Genomic DNA, 19,600 nt, shown 5'->3' on the forward strand with positions numbered 1-19,600 from the left:
GTGCAGGGATGCCGGGGTCCACAGACACCTGCAGTCACTCAGACTCCTGCTGCTACAGCCAAGGCAGGAAACGTATAGCTTTTCCCTTATGCATGCTTTCTGATCTCCTGTGAATGCTTCTCATTAGCAGAACCTAAATGGAAACCAGCTGGCAAGGGATGGTGGGAAATGTGGTTTCTGGACTTTGGGTCCTTGCAACACAGAGGAGGATATAGACTGTGAGTCACCAGACAGAACTCGGCCACCACGCCAGCCAGAGCTACCAAGCCCCATCGCTTCGGGCTGCAGCCCATCATAGGAACGATCTTGAGTGCGCATGACGGTCGCCAGTTACAGCCCTGGGATCGCACACGATGAAAGCTTAAGGAGAGGCACAGCATTTATGTAGACAGAAAGAATATGTGTGTGGGGAGAAGAGCACAACAAATCCCTGCTCAAACTGGGGTTTAAGAAAGGCAAAGCCAGCCCAGCTTCCCCAGCTGAAATGCCAGGCCCCGGTGAGGCTGGAGAGGGGGCTTCTCTCAGAATCCATCGCCTCGGTTCCCACCGCCTTGTCACGCAGGCTCCTTCAGGATGCAAGAAAGGCATAGTCCCCATGACCTTTGATGGCAGATGTCTCAGGTCAGGTTGCCCAGGAAACAGATTCTGAGACAAAGATTTACATACAGGAAGTTGATCAGGAACCAAACCCAGGAAGGAGGAAGTGAAGCAGGATCCGGCAAAGGGACAAGTTGAAGTTAATCAGCTGTAACCGTGGTCTCAGCCATCCCACAGGGACTTCAGGATCCCATGATCCTTCAAGCTGTCTGGAAGTGATGAAGCGGGTAGAACTGTGTCCCTTCACATTGCATTGGATGTCGGCTGTCCTCCAGGGAGAGGGAATGGCCGCCATTGGCACAGCTTCGTTGGGGTGCTGGGCAGCTCAGCAGCAGCCGAGATGCCTAGCAGCCAGGGAAAGAGTGCCTCCTTCCCAAGGGGGCTTTGGGACAGTTCACCGCAGGGGCGACCCGGACAGAAGGCAGATGCGAGTCCACTCCTGTTCAGGCCACAGTGCCCAGCCATCCTGGCAGTGCACTCGGAGCTGGCGAGAGAGAGAATCAGGCCACCACACTAGCCTGAGCCATGGTCCCCACACACCGTGATGACCAGCTGCCACAGCCCCCAGTTTCTCTGTGTCCTTGTTTCCACGCTACCATCCATTCTCTATCCAGCTGCCATATTGATCTTCTCAAACCTTACATCAAATCCTAGTACTGCTTTGCTCAACCTCCCCATGCCCGGGGCTCTTCCCCGTGCTTAAAATCCCCTCCAGAGCCTTCCATGGCCTCCAGATCAGATGTGACCTGGCCCTGCCTACCTACCTGCTCCCTCACTGTGCTCCCCCTCGCTGGCCCTTCCTGTTCCCGCCCTGACTCTGCCCTTCACCTGGAGCCCCTCCCTCTTGCCTTGCCGCCTTCAGCTCTTCCATCAGCTCTCCAGTGAGGTCTTTCCTGACTGTGCAATAGACCTCTGCCCTCGCCCAGCCACTCCCTCTTATTTTCTTCATGGCACTCTTCACTAACCAAAGTCATCGTGTTCATTTAGTGGCAAACTTGTTTTATTTGTTCCTCCCTAATTAAATACAAATCTCTCCAAGGATAGGAATCAGCACCTAGAAGCTAAGTACCTGGCCCACAATAGGCAAATTTTTGTGGCAGAACACCTGTTGGGCAGAATTTCATGAAAATCACCTGATTGGCATGTGGGTGTCCTTGTGTCCAGTCTCATTGACATTGACTTGGCTAGGAGAGCGGCCCCCACCCCATCAGCCATGGGCAGGGTAGCACAACTGGCTTTAGTGGTCCAACCCAACGTGTGCCACGGTAACTCCTTCAGGAAAGAATCAGATGACACATCTTCCTCAGAAGGGGGCTTCATGGAGCTTCCTGGCTTCTCTGCGCAGACCCCCTACATAGCCCATCACGTATCTGTGAGTTCCTCACCCCTCATTGGTGAAGCACACAGTGGCTCCTGTGGTCAGAGAACTCAGTCACTTGGGGGCTGATGTTTCTGAGAGGTGAGGACACCTTGGAGAAAACCCAACAGTTTATCCCTTTGACAGATGGAATCATATGCTATGGAAAATCTCTGCCTTGGGTTGGAAAGCTTGAGTTGGTACTTAACATCTTTTTTTTATTAAAGCTCTCTGCTCTTAAACATCTTTCGATAAGAATTACTACTGCCATTTGCTGAGCGCCTGCTGTAGGTCAGGAGCTGTACTAGGTCCATAGCTTGGGTGCTCAGGAATTTGCCCGAGGGAGCACTGAAGCCAGGTGTGCGATATTCAGACACTGGCCTCTTTCCATTGCATTACCTGAGAGAGTAAGGAAGAGCTACTCTCAGTAAAAATAGTTATTGTGAAAAAAACTAAAGTGTGACAACTCTTATTTCAAAGATGGACTAATTAGTTTTATTTACAAAGTAAAGGGAGGTTCTCATCCCCACCTCCTACTCCAATCCAGTGTCATTCTGTCCAAGCTTCGAAGACCATTTCAGTATATACTGTTTCATTTAACTAAGAAAGATTCTGCAGCTCTATTACAAAGCTGCAGTCATCAAGACAGTATGGTACTGGCACAAAACAGACACATAGATTCATGGAACAGAATAGAAAACCCAGAAATGGACCCGCAACTACTATATGGTCAACTAATCTGCAACAAAGCAAGAAAGAATATCCAATGGGGAAAAAAAGACAGTCTCTTCAACAAATGGTGTTGGGAAAATTGGACGGCTACATGCAGAAGAGTGAAACTGGACCACTTGCATACACCGTACACAAAAATAAATTGAAAATGGATAAAAGACCTAAATGTGAGACAGGAAACCATCAAAATCCCAGAGGAGAACACAGGCAGCAACCTCTTTGACCTCGGCCAGAGCAACTTCTTACTAGACACATGGCTGAAGGTAAGGGGAACAAAAGTGAAACATGAACTATTGGGACCTTATCAAGGTGAAAAGCTTCCGCACAGTGAAGGAAACAATCAACAAAACTAAAAAGCAACCGATGGAATGGGAGATGTTAGCAAATGACATAGCTGATAAAGGGTTAGTGTCCAAAATCTATCAAGAACTTATCAAACTCAACACCCAAAAAACAAATAATCCATTAAGAAGTGAGAAGACATGAATAGACACTTTTCCAAAGAAGGCATCCAGATGGCTAACAGACACATGAAAAGATGCTCCACATCACTCATCATCAGGGAGATACAAATCAAAACTGTGAGGAGGTACCACCTCACACCCGTCAGAATGGCTACAATTAACAACACAAGAAAAACAGGTTGATGAGAATGGAGAAAGGGGAACCCTTTTGCACTGTTGGTAGGAATGCAAACTGGTGCAGCCACTTTGGAGAACAGTATGGAGGTTCCTCAAAAAATTAAAAATAGAACTACCCTACAATCCAGCAATTGCACTACTAGTTATTTACCCAGAGGATACAAAAATACAGATGCAAAGCAGTATATGCACCCTGATGTTTATAGCAATGTTATCAACAATAACAAAACTATGGAGAGAGCCCAATGTCTGTCAACTGATAAAGGGATAAAGAAGATATATATGCATATATATACATGTACGTATATATACAAATGCATATGTGTGTACATATATATATGACATGTATTTGTCAGAGAAAGACAAATGCCATTATGATTTCACTCATATGTAGAATTTTTGATAATTTTTTATGTTTACTTTTTAAATATTTTTAATGTTTGTTTATATTTGAGAGAGAGACACACAAAACACCATCAGGAGAGGAACAGAGAAGGAGACACAGAATCCAAAGCAGGCTCTGAGCTGTCAGCACAGACACGAGCTGTGAGATCACGACCTGAGCCAAAGTTGGATGCTTAACCAACTGAGCCACTTAGGCACCCTATGTGTCACTCTTACTTTTTAAGAGACAGAGAGGGCAAGTGCATGAGTGGGAGAGGGGCAGAGGGAGGGAGACAGAGGATTCAAAGTGGGCTCTGCGCTGACAGCAGAGAGCCTGATGCAGGGCTCAAACTCACGAACTGTGAGATTATGACCTGAACCAAAGTTGGACACTCAACCGACTAAGTGATCCAGGAGCCCTGGAGTTTAAGAAAGAAAACAGATGAATATATGGGAAGGGGTGGGGAGAAAGAGAGAGAGAGAGAGAGAGAGAGAAACCACGAGAGATTCTTAACGATAGAATACCCAAACTGAGGGAGGGAAGTGGGTGGTGATGGGGATTAAAGAGGGCATTTGTTGGGATGAGTACTGAGTGTTGTATGTAAGTGATGAATCACTGAATTCTACTCCTGAAACCAATATGGTATGTTAACTAACGAGAGTTTAAATTAAAAAAAAATGTTTAAGAATCTGCAGCATTTGTCCACATTTTATATCTAGGAGTCTTCGGAGTTTTTCATACCTTGGCAGTGGGTAAATTAGATCTCCATCTTTATCAAAACACTAAATGCCTTCTTGTCCACAAGGCCTGCATCTTTCCCAACTGTGCAAAGTGGTCTATTTGCATAAAAGTGATGCTTTGGGAAGATGTTCTGTGCGTTTCAATCATCCCTAGAAATAAAATCACAGCTCCTGTCTCACCTTACGCTGAAATGTTCTCACACTTCAGGGAATTGCCTGACATCACCTGAATATGGAATTTGGTCGGCATTAGTTTCAAAATGATACTACTTGTAGCTGTCTACAGGATTTCAAAAAGGTGTCAAAGTGGTCTTAGAAGGTGTTTCTCGTTCTAAGAACAGGTTGAGTGATTCCCTTTGTTGCAAAAGCCGCAGGGCCTCAGACTTTGGGTTTCCACCAAAGGAAGATCCTCTTTCATTCTTTCTCGTGAGAATTGAGTGGAATCCGGAGTATTGTCTGTGCCGGTACCTGATGATGCAAGAGCATAGTGAGAGTAAAGCAGTGTCTCTTTAAGACAATTTCTTTTTCTAATGGCATGTTACTAGAAAGATGGGAAAGAATTTATTTCCGGGTTAGGAGCAACATGCTGTAGTGAAAAATCAAACTCGGATCTGACTCCCAGCAGCCACACTTACAATGAACCTAATATGGAGTGCATAGCCTCTCTTGGTCTCAGTTTCTTGAGCTGTAAAATGAGGATCATCCCTATTTCCACTCAAGCTTGTCAAAAAGATCCCTTGATGGAATGCGTCAATTTCCCTGCACAGTTACCGAATTTTGATGGGTCATGGGTCATGGGTCATGGGCAAGGAGAGACCCCACCCCCTCTTCATGTTCGCGATTTATTTAGCCTAGCTTATGGAAGCCCTGTATCAGCAAGCAAGGCAAATACAGCAGATGATGCTGTGTGTAGCCCCCAGGGTCCCTAATGAGGGTGTGCTCAGCTGCCTGTGACACCAGGTAGGTCTCGCTGGCTCACGAAGCTTAATTTTGTGCTGCCCCATAGCCCATTTATAATTGGGTCTGATGTCACCGCTCAGGAAGAACTTACCAAAACATTCTCTATCCTTAATAAGAAATACAAACCGACCTCCAGCCCCCTTCTGGTCCTCACGCCAAACAGTCTCAGCAGAGTGACCTTAATGGGTGGGGCACAGGAGCGGAGTCGGGGCCAGGCTCCAGAGGCCTCATCTCTGCCTCCATCTTTCCAGCACCCTGGAAGACCTGGTCCCAGGATAACAGGACACGTGGGTGTTTAATGGATAGTCATGATAATAACAACGATGCATATCTCAGCTTGAATTCACATGTGTTGCTTCCATTATTGATTTTGTGCTCCTTTATTAACCAGAGAAAGTCACAACCAGTTTGAAAACAATTAGTTTAATGTTGCATCTGCAGTCTGGCGGGAATCTTTTTTTTTCCATATTAATCATCACATTGTACGACGTACAAATTTTAGCTGAGATCCATGGTGTTTGAGCTAATATGGCATTTCTCTTTTGTTTTGTTTTTAGGGTCAAGTTGTGTTCCGAAATGGGGAGAGGATGGGGACCATTAAATTTACTCAATTTCAAGGTAGGCTTTTTGATGCTTATTCTTTCTAGTTGATGAATTCTTATATTCGGGGATGTTGTGTTTCTGCAACGAAATACATCAAAAGAAATGAAAGTATGATGTTCCAGATAAGAGAAAATAGAGAAAATAGAAAAACACTTCTCTGTGAAAGCATTAGTTTCAACTTACTTAGAATATTTTTCTCAACTGCATAACTTCTCAGGCTACACAGTCTTTTCACATGGACTCTGAGAGGCTCATGAAAGTATGGGCGGTGGGGGTTAAGCCCGCCCCACTATTCTGAGAAAGCTTGCATTGTTTTTGTTTTTGATTCTAGAAATTTTCAAACAGACCCTAAAGTCGAGAGAATTGCATAATAAACCACTGTGTACCCATCACCTGACTTTAGCCATCATCAACATTTTGCTAATCTTGCTTTATCTTCACTCACCCACCTCACCCTTTTTTTTCTGTAATGTTTAAAACAGCTCCCAGACATTATCTCATTTCAATCTATAAATACTGCAGTAGGCATTCCCAGTAGATAAGGACCTTTCAGAACATTTATTTCAGATACTATTATCCCACCTAAAACATTTAACAAAGATTTTTTTTTTTTAAGTTTATCCATTTTGAGAAAGAAACAGAAGGAGCACAGGAACAGGGTGAGGGGCAGAGAGAGAAGGAGAGAGAGAGAATCCCAGACAGGTTCCATACTGTCAGTCCAGAGCCAGACTCGGGGCTTGATCTCACTAACCTTGAGATCATGACCTGAGCTGAGAGCAAGAATGAGATGCTTAACCAACTGAGCCACCCAGGTGCCCCTGATAATGGTTCTTAGTTGAATCTTAGATACTTCTAGTCTATGTGGATCCTCTGATTTTCTCCAAAATGCCTTTGTAGTTTGGGGGAGAATCCACACAAGGCTCACTCATTGCATCTGGTTGATATTTCTCTTTAATCTCTGTTAACCCATAATCACTCCCCACGTGCTTGTTTACAGGTCATTCATTTTTTTTTTTTTAAGAAACTAGGTCATTTGTTGGATTTTTCTGTTGTCCATGTTCAAAGGGGCTCAGAAACCTTCCAGACCATGTTCCTCATGTGACAAGGTGGGAGTGGAGGCCCCGAGAGGGACATAGGCTTGTCAGAGAGCACAGGGCGTCTGTGAGGAGTGGGCCGGGCCTTCCTCCAGGTAGACACCTCCGTCAGTCATCGGCAGGGTTGTTAGCCAAAACCACTAGATGCACTGTTCTTTACCGCAGTTTTTTTTAGCCTCTGGATGTTTCTGGAAAACCCAGAAACAAGAGCAGTGCCTTCTGCGTCAGATCCCAAAGTTATCCAAGGGAAAGCAAGAAATGAAATCGAGTTATTCAGGTTCATTCAGACAAATCCCACTGGACTGAGATCATTGAGGAGAGGTGTTGGGTACCGTGGCTCCGTAATGCAATCTTGTAGATTCACCCTTCTGATGGCAGGTAATTGAAACGCAAGTCAGCTCTCTGGCATGCATAAAAGATATAATTTTCGATAAATGTAATTATTTTCCCATTTGGTAAGTCTTGCTTCTTCATTGGTTGAACCAAGTAAGCATCTTGGCAAAGACACTTCTTTTTTTTTTTTTCTTTTTTTTGAGTGATTGTAACTAAATTCTCTTGTCACATTTCCAGTTCTCAAATTATATCATTCTGGGAGAATATTTTATAAAATATTGATTGGACGATCACAGCTACAAGTGCGTGCCTTTTGTTTATTTTATTTTTTTTCATATGTTAGGATAAGACACCAACCCCTCATTTTAGATATTTGTAAGGAAGGCAGTGGAGCAAACAGAAGTTCAGAGGTGGGCATATCAGGCAACTGACTTCACCTGTGTGGAGTTCTCGTCTGTAAAATAGGAATATAATCCCACCTACCTTCTTGGAATATGGGAAGAACTCGACAAGCTAACACGTAGAAATATGTACATATATTTATTTCTTGCTCAGCAAGTAGTAGCAATTATGATTAGCACTGTGTCAAAAATTATGACACTTTTCTGGGGCAAATCCAGATTTTCTTGGTGTGTTGAAACCCCCAGGTGCCTCTCCGTCTGCCTGCCCTTTATAGCTTCTCCCCACACTTAGCCATATGTAGGATGTCAGACAGGGAAGGGACTTAGAGATGATCCTGCTCCACTACTTCCTGATATAGATGGGAAACTGAGGCCCGGGGAGGGAGGTGTTCTGCCCGGTGACACAAGCCGGTTAGTGGCAGGGCTGAGACTGGACCTCAGATTCTTCCTTGTACTCACATGCACACCTCTACTGTTTTCCCTTCACATTTGTGTCCAGTTTTTTTTTTTAATGTTTATTTTTGAGAAAGAGAGAGAGACAGAGCACGAATAGAAGAAGGGTAGAGAGAGAGGGAGACACAGAATCTGAAGCAGGCTCCAGACCCTGAGCTGTCAGCCCAGAACCCGACATGGGGCTCGAACCCACGAACCATGAGATCATGACCTGAACCGAAGTCAGACGCTTAACCTACTGAGCCACCCAAGTACCCCTGTGTCCAGTTTTTATTGAACATCAGAGCTGGACCTGCAGATACTCCTGTTTATATGGAGTTTTAAAAATATTTATTTATTGTTGGTAGAGCACAAGCAAGGGAGGGGCAGAGAGATGGGTGACAGAGGACCCGAAGTGGACTCTGTGCTGACAGGCTGGCAGCAGCGAGCCTCTGTGGGCTTCAACTCATGAACCATGAGATCATGACCTACCTGAGCTGAAGTCAGGTGTTCACCCGACTAAGCCACCCAAGCACCCCCTGTTACATATTTTTAAAACATGGATCCTGTTGATAGAGGGATTCTGCTATTTGGGGGCTGAAATGAGACACCGGAATCCTGGGGACATGTTCGTGTCAGCACAAGAGTTCATTTTCCAAATGTAAAGAAAGGGTCCCAGAGGTGCATTGTCTGCCCGGATGGAAGGGCACTGCATTACTGAATAGGCTGACCAACCTGGAAGGGACTTGTCTGGGGCAGGCCCATCCATCCCATCGTGAGTTCATTCCTTCCAGTCTCTGGGCCCATACTTCCCTGGGCTGGTCCAGGCTCTGTTTTCTGGAACTTTCCAGGATATACCCATAGAATGGGCCTGTTCCCCATCCTGGGGTTACCCACTCTTACATCGCCTCTTGCCACTGGTGTTACAAAAAGGCTTCTAAATGGGAACACCATGTTTTTTTCCTGCTGTGTCCTTCACACTGTCTCTCTCCCTGTCTGCTTCTCTCTCCCTCACCTCCTGCCCTCTATTTAGGGGGGGCAGTGAGCAGGGCTCACCGCAGAGCTGGCTCACAGACAGGCAGCCCCAGCAGTGGGGCCTCTCTTTGCAGGGGCTGCTTCGAGGCTCACACCCAGGCTGTTTCAAAGCTCACTAACCTGACCTTGGAAGATAGCCCATCCCACCCTCCCTCTGAAGACCTCACAAGATGCTTTTTTGGCTCCTCATTTGTGCAGAGTTCCTGGTGCCTTCCGGACCCTTGTATCTACCATAAAGGAAGCATTTTGTAGGAGGCTCTGTTAATTCCTTTGCAACACTAAAACACGAGTGAGTTGAAAATGGGAGGCAGCTTTGGGGAGAAGGCTAAAAGGGGAGCCAAGAAACCGTGGTCCTGCACTTTTTGATACCAAGATTGTAGAGTTGGTAGGACAAATGCCTGGAACTCGATGGGCCTCCAGTACAAGTTTATTGAATTAATCTGGGGACAAAAGACCTGGATTGAAGTCCTTGTGCTGAAACTTAGCAGCAGTGTGGCCCTGGGCAAGTTACCTCATCTCCTTAAGCCTTAGCTAAGCCTCTGGAAAATGGGATGGCCACATGAGGTCTTGCTCTACAAATTCTCAAGAGCTGGGACTAGTCACATTCCTTATGCAGTGTCTGGCTTCTGGCCAGCCCTTGGTAATGCTCACTGGATTAGTTGGTGATAGGACTTGTGAATATTTAAGAACATATTCATTTACTTGTGGTTTCCAGTGACTTGTCTTGCAAACAACAGTTGGCCTTGACAACAGAGTGTGAACCAAAGCTAATTCAAGATGGCAGCCATTGCTGTGTGAGGCTGGAGAAACTACCTCTTTTGTAAAGTTAGGAATGCTGGATAAACAGAACTGCTCTAGAATAATGTGCCAGGGTTAGACTCATGGCCTCTCTTGAGACTGAGGCATTTTAACCCGGGAAAGGCTTTAGATCCCTATGAATGATCTGCCTCACCCCCAGCTTCTCTGCATTGACTTTGTTTTCAAGGGAGCTTTTAACTCCCAACAGGACAGTCGTAGAGGGAGGGTGGTCGAGGCCATCAGTGACACATCCACACTCCCTGAGCACCCATATTTCCAAAGAAACATCCCGTCAAAGGCACCTGCAGGCCTCGCCCTATGCAAGGAGAAGGCCAGATGTCCAGGGAGATAGCCCTTCCAGGGACAGCCCTGCCTCAAGGAGGAGAGAGAAGCAGAGGCTAAACCTCTCAGCATCCTTCCCTCTTGGGTCGGGAAACTGCAAGGTATGCTGTCTGCATGGGTCCCCAGTGGGATGTTGCCTCAGCTGCCCACCCAGAAACCTGCTCATTAATGGCCCTTTACTGGCTCTCTCCCCTTCCCTGTCTCACCTCCCCACGCCCCTTCAGAGTGCCCTAGGATCACCTCTCCAGTAACTTCCATGCCCTCTTACTCTTGCCTCAGGCACTGTTCTGAGTGATCCGCCAGCGGCCAGAGCAGGCACTAGCTTCCTGTTGGCCACACCCCTTGGGTGTAGTGAGGCCAAGGCCTGGACCCCTTTCGACTCCACATCCACTCACCCTCCCCCATGCTGTCGCTGACTTCCATGAAAGCACGTGGAGCAGAGGATGAATGCCAGTGAATTGGCTGCTTTTTCCTCTCAAGAGAAGAAAGAATCCATGTTTCTGCCGAAGTCTAAACACGGTTCGGAATTCGCAGCAGGGGAGGAAGTCGAGCGAAGCAATGATTAGAGCCTTGTTCGTGCTCTTCGGCAGCTCTGAGCATCTGTGTGCTCGCTCCCTCACCGGCCCTGCCTTCATTAGGCCTGTTTGTCAGAGTCGCGGCAAACGATGATGTGCTTGGATTTCACACGGCTTCTGTGCAACATAAAGGGCTCAGACCTCGGACTTTTATGTTTCGGGACGTGATTTGAAGGGGTGGGGTCGTCCACTGAACCAACAGTATAAGTGTCATTCGGAAGGTACCGGGTGAGATGTGGCCTTGTCCTCCGTGGTGGTAGCCATTAATTACTGTTCGGTCTTGGGGGTAACGGACATGGTTGTACGCAGTGCGCATTTCCTGAGCACCTGCCAGGCGCTTCTGTCAGGTCCTCCTAGGGAAGCCGAGTTGAATAAGATACAGTCCCTGCCTCCCAGGCGCTTCATGATTTCTCAGGCAGTGTGCCAGGGCCGATAAAAGTGGGAAGATAATTTCCCAGAACCTACTAGAAAACTTTCAGAGCCAGTCTGACCCTAGTGTGCGATGCTGGAGGCTGGTTCTTAATATCAGGGAGTGTGTTGGAGGTCCGTCCCCCCAGCCATGGGTCTGGTTGAACTGCCACTTGACTCAGTGTAATTAAGAGGGAGACAGTCCACTAGCCTGCAGAATGCCGTGCATGGCTGTGGGTCAGCCGGAATGCAAGGACACACGTGTATGTGGGCTCCTTGAGGCGGGGAGCCTGGCTCTGACACTGCCCAGCCTTTGTCATCCAGGGCTTGCCTTTCAGAGAGCCCAAGGAAGGTAGCCTGGGAGACAGAATTATTTAGCAGACCTTGTGTTTCATTGAGCCATAGACTCTCTGTATTGAAGGGAGCCCTGACTCTTTTTTGCAGCATTACCTCTACTTAAATGCCTCCAGTGATGGGGGACTCATCTCCTCTCATGAGGAAAGTCTATGAACGTTGAAAGTCTTTGCCTCTTCATCACTAGCTAGGTGCTATGGCTTAATCTCTCTAAGCCATCATTTCAAAAATTTTTTTAATGTTTTTATTTATTTCTGAGAGAGAGAGAGAGAGAGACAACGCGAGCAGGGGAGGGTCAGAGAGAGAGGGAGAAACAGAATCTGAACCAGGCTCCAGGCTCTGAGCTAGCTGTCAGCACAGAGCCTGACGCAGGGCTCGAACCCACAAACCGTGAGATCATGACCTGAGCCAAAGTCAGGCACTTAACCAACTGAGCCACCCAGGTGCCCCTCTAAGCCATCATTTCAGAATTCAGTTTAAAATAGCAAAATTAAAGATCACTTTCTTTGCCTTGAGTGATGGTGAGAATTCAAAGACATGAAGCTATGAACAGTTTGGTGATTACCACAGAGAAGGGCCATGGCAGCCATAACCCCAGATTTGCCCCCTGCCAGCAGAATTTCTTGAGAAAAGTAAGATCTTCCTCCCCTAGGACACGTTTCATGTCCTTCATTTCATGGGGCACTGTTATCATTGGCCCAGGAAAGCCCCTCTCTGTTTGCTTGTCTGTGCCCTTATCTCTGGCATTTGTTCTCATCCCCAAGCCCCCTCTCCCCCCCCACCCGCCAGGAAAGGGCAAACACTCAGTGTTTTAATGCATCTGTTGTGTTGACATGTCCTCACAACATGTGGATTGATGTCTTGAGTGCATATATTTTGATTTATATCAGTGCAACTAGGTTATATATCTTCTTCTTCTGTTTCTTTCTTTTTTTTCTTCCTCCCCAGTCAGCACTTCATTTTTTGGAGATACTTCCATGTCCCTGTGTGAACATCTGAGCCATGACTTTCAGTGATCATTCCATGGGGTGCATTCATGCTTTCCCCATCCAGCCTCCCAGTGACAGATACCCAGGCCACCTTCAGCTCCCTACCTGTACAAATAATGAGTGTCCCCTTATGAACCCAAATGGGCATTTACTTAGGACAAATGTCCAGGAGCAGAATTGTTGGCCGGGGAGGGGAGTGAACACTAAACATGCCTAAGATGTGCCAAATGGCTCTTTCAACACCCACACCCGTTTCTGCTGCCACCAGCATGGGGATTCCTGCCCCTTCTCCCACCAGTACCTGCCTAGCGTTGGTGGCCCCTTCATTTTCTGCCATCCGAAGGAAAAAGTAATGTCATACTGTGGTTTTCAATATCATTTTCTGTTTACTAGTGAGGTTTGGGCGTTTCTTCCCGTGCTTATGAGCCATTTGTTGATTATCACCACTTTCATTCTGAGGGTACTGTCTCCTTGTTGATTTGCTAGAGATCCTTATATCTTCTAAATCTTAGTCCCCTTTACCTTTAGGCTTTGGAGATACTTTCTCTCATTCAGCCACTTGTATATAAAGTACTTGTTGAACAGAAGTTCTTAATTTTGATGTAGATGAATTCCTGTTTCTCCCATATCGTTTGGGCTTTTGAAGTTTCTTAAAACTAAATCATTTCCTGGCACCTTCATTCCAGGTCCTGACTCGACAGAAGGGGGTACCGAGCTGGGTAAGATGCAGCCCCCTGCCCTCAGAGAGCAGGGCACCAGTGGGCATAGACACAGAACCTCAAGTGCATGTGACACGTGGTGAGGGGCAATTGGCTCCACCTGGCAGATTCCAGGAAGGCTACCCAGCAGAGGTGGCATCTGAGATGAATTCTGAAGGGCCAGTGGAAGTTAGCCAAGAAGAGAAGAAAAATGGTGTTCTGTGTGCAAATAACCTGTTGTGTTTGTGTGTGTCCTGTACACCCCCTGATAGTTAGCTTTTGCTCCTGGCCCAGTTTGCCTGAGTCGATAGACAAATCTGCCCTTAGTAGGGTTATTATATTCCCAAGCCATTTGGCCAGTGTCCACCTGGCCTGTTAAAAATTTCCAACCAAAGGTCCCTGACATTAACTTGTTAAAAATGTGGCAGCAGCATATTGTTTATGAAGACAGAGAAGAGTGTTTGCAGGATTTGGGCCAAGGAAGCACAAAATCCGAATGCTCGGTGCTGCCTCTGCTCTTCACTGGGTGACAAGAAAGTGACCCTCTAGCACCTTCCCACAGGCAGTGACCAGACTGGGAATACTTCCTGAGGAACGGCTGGCCATCTGGGGAAGAGTAGAATAAAGCCCGCTATCACCATGCTCCGATCTCTGGAGAACCACTGGGAACAGGGGTCCATGCGATGTGTGCCCACCCCCGCCACCCAAGCAGGGGCAGGCCCCCTGAAGGGAAATCTCAGGAGGCCGATTTCAGCTTAGAATGAAGAACTGAGGAAGATCCTTCAAAGCAATCGCAGAATCATCTGACAAGAGTTAGAGGCCATGGACATCTCCCCGTCCAGCCCACTGGCTTTAGCAAAACCCATGAAGGGGCCGCGACTTCCTGGGGGCTCCTTACTGAGGTGACCGCAGAGCCAAGACCAGCCCCAGGGTCCTGTGTGCCAGCCAGAGCTCTTTCCTACCCCTGAGTTTAGGATTTTGGTAGGGGGTCCTACAAGGAATGGAGGGATTATATAAGGCTCTCGTGTTTTATTTTCGGGGAGTCAAACCCATCCTTTGTCTTATACCTCAGAGCCGTACATTGAGTCTGTGTGTTTGTGACGATTAAACTTTAAGGAACACGCACACCTCCTTCCATTCAGATCTAGAGCCAGTTGAGGACAAACGGACGGTGAGGGGTGAGGGGAGGAGAGCCCACGGAGCAGAGTGTTGGCGACCCCACTGCTTGCCCTCCGGCCTGGGGTCGTGGTCCCCGGAGGAGGCGGAACCGCTCTGATGGAGGCTGTCTCCGCGCCATCTCGTGCGCGCTCCCAGGCCCCCAGCCAGCGAGTATTTTCAGACTGGACTTTTTTTGGCAGCCCAGTTTTCACCAATGGGACCTATTTTCTTTACGTATCATCCAAATATAAAATTTGAAATGAAGAATGAGCTTTTTAAAGAAAACCCTTCTTTTTTGCCCCACAACAAGGAAGCAGCATTGTTCTGCAGGAGAGGGGCTCTCTGTTCCACACTATTTTTAGCCTCTCAGAACAGAAAGTGTCGGCACTGAAAGACCTTCAGTCGAATGTAGTGGTTCTTAACTCTGGCTGTGCGTTAGGATCCACTTAGGGGGCTTTTAAAAAATACTGCCACCCTGGGGCGCCTGGGTGGCTTATTCAGTTAAGCATCTGACTTCGGCTCAGGTCATGATCTTACGGGTTCATGAGTTTGAATCCCACATCAGGTGAGCCTGAGCCCTTCTTCAGGTGAGCATAAGTGCCTCTTAGGGTGAGCCCTGCTTCTCTCTATCTCTGTGTGTGTGTGTGTCTGTCTGTCTCTCTGCCCCTTGCTCACTTGTGCCCTCTCTCTCTCTCTAAAAAAATAATACTGCCGCCCAGAACCCTCCCTCACCCCCCAACTAGTTCTAATATAACAGGCTCATATTAGGATTCAGGCATATGTATTTCCTAACAGTTCCCCAGGTGATACTAATCCCTGGCCAGGGCTGAGAACCATTGGAAGGAAGCCCTGCAGTGCAGTTAGCAGATGGAGAAACTGAGGCCCAAAGAATGGGACAGTGTGTCCAGGGTCACGCAGCAAGTCCGTGGCAAGCGCAGCAGAGTTGTGGGAGCAGGGAGGCCTGCCAGGGACACGCTCAACACTGCAGGCCTCTGCTCAGCTCCTTCATCCCCACCCCCACCCCCTGATGGACCCTTCTAGTCCGTCCACAGATCCCCTGGTCCACAGTGTGTAAGGCCCAGCCTGTAACCAAGTGAGTGGCTACTGTTGTTTGCACAGTGGAGTTGACAGCGAACCCAAGAGTTAATAATGGAGAGCGCTGCGTGCCTCTCATGGTCTCCATCAGCGGGGCCACCAGTGAATGGAAGAGCATGGTGGGAGGGGGGGGCCACCATCCTACCAACTGCAGACCCGAGAGTGGCCCTGGGTACAGGACGTGGAGGGCGGGGGCTATACTCTACGTTTCCTGGGGACACCAGAAGCCAGACTTGAGGTTCTGCTCAGAAACTAACCAGCCGGCAGGAATCATAAGGCCTGGGCACACGGTGGGCACAGCTCCCACACCCGAGGCTGTCACCCATGCCCTCAGGCCACAGAAACTGAGGTGCGCAGAGGGGAGGAGCAGAACTCCGGGAAGGCTTCCTGGAAGAGTTGGGTGTAGGGTTGGGCCATGTTGGTTTAGTGGAGGGAGGGGAAAGCCGCCTTCCAAGCAGAAGCACCGTGGTGGGGAGCCACGGCAGTAAGAAAACATAGGGAGTGTTGGGGATCTAGCAAATAGCTCGGTTACTTTTATCATGAGGCAAATGACAGTGTCTTGAACACTTACTGTGAGTTAGGTTGCAAGCCGGAAACTGCCAGTATTCTCCTTAGTCCTCCTGGCCGCTTTGAGAGTTCCCATTTTACAGCTACAACCACCTGCTAACAAAATGCAGGCTGGAGGGAAATAGTCCCTGCAGATGAGAACAGTCCTACCTCCCTGGTGGGATTGGGTGAGGCTCTAGTCTCTAAACTACAATGTCAGGGATTATGAATATTTTTTTAATCTTTGTGGGTCCAGCCTCCAGCCTGGAGCCTGACACGTAATAAGCCTCCAGTCAATGTGTGTTGAATGAATGAACGAGTGAGTAAGAGGTTTAGCATAAGCATCCCGCAGCACCCAGATGTCCAGGGCCACCTTGATCATGGGTAAGGACAGAACCTAATCTTCCCCCACCCACACTGCAGCTTTTGAGGGAGTCTTAACCATGAAATACCTGGAACTGCCATGCAGTAGAGACTCCGAACATGTGGGCTAAGTGACCAGCGTGTGCTCTGCTCAGTATGGGTGGTGAAAGTGGTCTGAACCCAGAAGTAGGGGAGCCAGGTTCAGGCCACCTGGTTGCTGCCTGGCACATGGCTCTGCGTGTTCTGAACTTCTGTGAGGCTCCTCCCCAATCTACAGACCGGGGCGAGCGATTTGCCATGAGCCTTCAATGAGAGAACGTGAGAAGCACCTATGTTCCCCAAGTGGTACTCCAGGGAGAGATTACGGTGATTATGGCTTTCTTGGGAAGCTGAGCATTATTTTGGTGCCAAGGGACAGTACAACAGGGTGTGTGAACCAGAGGGGCGGCTCTGGCTGGGGCGGGGTGGGGTACCNTGATTTGTTCCCATCAGCCTGCATATTTCATGAGCTGCCTCCCCACGCCAGATAAATAAATCAGGGCCTCCTCCTCTGCGCGGCGGGAGCTGATTGGGACTGAGGACTTCAGAAGGCCAGAGCAGGGATGCCGGAGCTCCCAGCAGAGTCTGCTAAATTGACATTTAGGAGCTGTGACCCAGGCAAGCGGCAGCCACCTGCACAATGTGACACCCCCCCAATGGCAAGGAGACCATTGTGGGGAAAAGGAAGTGACTTTACAGCCCNTTCACTTAGAGCCAGAGCCCCAGCCGGCTGGCCGTTCTTCAGTGCACATTTGGAATTCCTGCAGCCACGCCGCTTTATCACCTCTGGGCATTCCAATGCCCAGCATTGCAGCTCGGAGGACCCGCTTGCCCTGAGGTGGGCATGTGGGCACAGCTCTCCTCAGTGATTACACTCAGGAGCCACACGCGGCCCTTGGAGAGGCAGCTTGGCACAGAACCGTCACCGCTCAGGGACCCCATCAAGGCAGCCCCATGAGAACACGGGCCATGGGAAGCGTCCCGGGTTTGAGGCTGGGCTCTACTCTTAGAATGAGGGAGGGGCTCAACTTGCTGAGCCTCAGTTTCCTCATCTGTTTGGTGGGACTGAAACCACCAATGCCAGCCGTGAGAACTGAACAAAAGAGGCACATAAAGTTCCTGGCACAGATCCAGACAGGTTGTCAGGGCTCAGTGACTCTTCAGTGGACCCCCCGCCCACTCCCCAACCCTCTAAGCCTGCTCCGCCCTGGGGGCTTCACTCTACGTCCACATTCCTTGCCTTTGGCCCTTCTTCCCCCCAAACCTGCTTCCTCTCCAGTCACCAGCACCCCCACACACCACATCTCCTGACCCCTGCTCAAGGGGCTTGTCCTAGTCTCTCGGTGACATGTGACACTGTCCCTTTCCTTGGCTCCCATGATGCCCACTCTCTCCGCCATCCTGCTCCCAGCATCCTGGCCAGTAGTTCCCAGTTCCTTGCAGCATCCTTGCTCTGCCCACCCCCAGGAGGTTGGTGCTCCCCAGGGTTCTGCCCTTGATCCTCTCCTCCCCTTGACACTGTCCCTAGGGCCCTCCTACCTGCCCCCATGCTCCATCTCCCAGCCTACCCGCTGATGGCCCTGACCCACTCCCCAGCCCAGACCGCTCCCCCGTCTCCAGACCCAAGGACATCTCCACTCTCGTGATCCATAAGCACGTCAGGCTCAGCATGCCCAAACCAGAATGTGGCAACTTGCCCACTTCTCTGACCCTCTCCTGTTGAGTTCCCCACTCAGGGAATGGTACCTGAGTCCCCCCCAGACATGCTTCATTCCCCTGTTCCCCACACCCCTGAACATTTGATCACCCAGTTGTCCAGATTTTACTTGGAGAAAAGAAACCTTTGTCAAATCTGATACTCCCATTTCTTCATTCTTCTTGCCACTGCCCTGGGCCAGCCTTTGTCATCTTTATTCCTGGAGATGACCAAAACAATGACCTAAAGCTGCCAACAGAATAATATCAAGGGTAAATTCAAATGAATCTCTTGAGTCTGAAAATACACCTGCACAAGCGTATATGTAGGAGATTCTGCTCCATATGACACAGCAGAGCAATGTGGCCTCTGAAAGATGCTAATTCCACCTGAGGATGCATTAATAGGAATATAATGTGCACAATAAAGGAGGGGACAGTTCCCTGTACTTGCTGCTGACCAGATCATGCCTAAAGAAGTACATTGGTTGGTCCTTGAGTCTACACTCTATCAGACACAATGATATTGTGTGGCATAGCCCAAGGAGGGACCTGGATGAGGGCAGAATTGGAAATGAAATTCTGTAAGGTGAGGTTGGGGTCTGGCCCCAGGGGGATGATCTGTCTTTGTCTCCAAGTCTCTAGGGCTGTCCTGGAGCAGAGGGAGCAGAAGTACTTTGTGTAGCCTTAGATGACAGAGCCAGATGCCAGAGGAAAGTTAGAGAGAGACCCTTCAGCTCAGTGACCAGGAAGGACTTGGTAACAAAGTCCAGTTAGGAGGGGAGTGGGCCCCCATCCATGAGACATACAGCAAAGGGCCGGTAACCAGTGGGTGAGATGGTTGAAGAGGGCGCCTGTTCCGCCCCAGATCAGGTTGGAGGTTTTGCGACTCTGCCTGGAAGAGGCCCTGGGGAAAAGGAAAGCCTGCGAGAGTCTGGCCAGGGCCCACGGGGGAGCAAAAGCGGGGACAGGAGCAGCCGGCCATGGGCACAGGACTCCATCTAACTAGCACTGTCTCTTGCTCCCGCAGACAGCAGGGAGGTGAAGGTGGGAGAGTACAACGCTGTGGCCGACACCCTGGAGATCATCAACGACACTATCAGGTTCCAAGGTAAGGCAGGTGGGCTTCTCGTAGAAGGGGGCCTGCTCAGTTGCTCCTTGCAAGCCCAGATATCGTCTGAAGGGTGGGGACAAGCTCAGAGTCCTTGGTTTCCTGGGGAAGAAGGAACC

At 48.8% G+C, this 19,600-nt stretch overlaps 1 protein-coding gene across 1 annotated transcript in view; it reads left to right on the forward strand.

The window, feature by feature from the left end:
• GABBR2 (gamma-aminobutyric acid type B receptor subunit 2) overlaps positions 1-19,600 on the forward strand; it is a 351,725-nt gene that overhangs the window by 249,540 nt on the left and 82,585 nt on the right. The window contains exons 13-14 of the mRNA XM_077756059.1: positions 5,970-6,030; positions 19,401-19,481. Coding sequence (XP_077612185.1) covers positions 5,970-6,030; positions 19,401-19,481 — 142 coding nt within the window. The remainder of the gene's footprint in view (positions 1-5,969; positions 6,031-19,400; positions 19,482-19,600) is intronic.

The sequence above is a fragment of the Crocuta crocuta genome, unplaced genomic scaffold (genome assembly GCF_008692635.1).
Source record: "Crocuta crocuta isolate KB4526 unplaced genomic scaffold, BGI_CrCroc_1.0 scaffold431, whole genome shotgun sequence".
Lineage (NCBI taxonomy): Eukaryota > Metazoa > Chordata > Mammalia > Carnivora > Hyaenidae > Crocuta > Crocuta crocuta.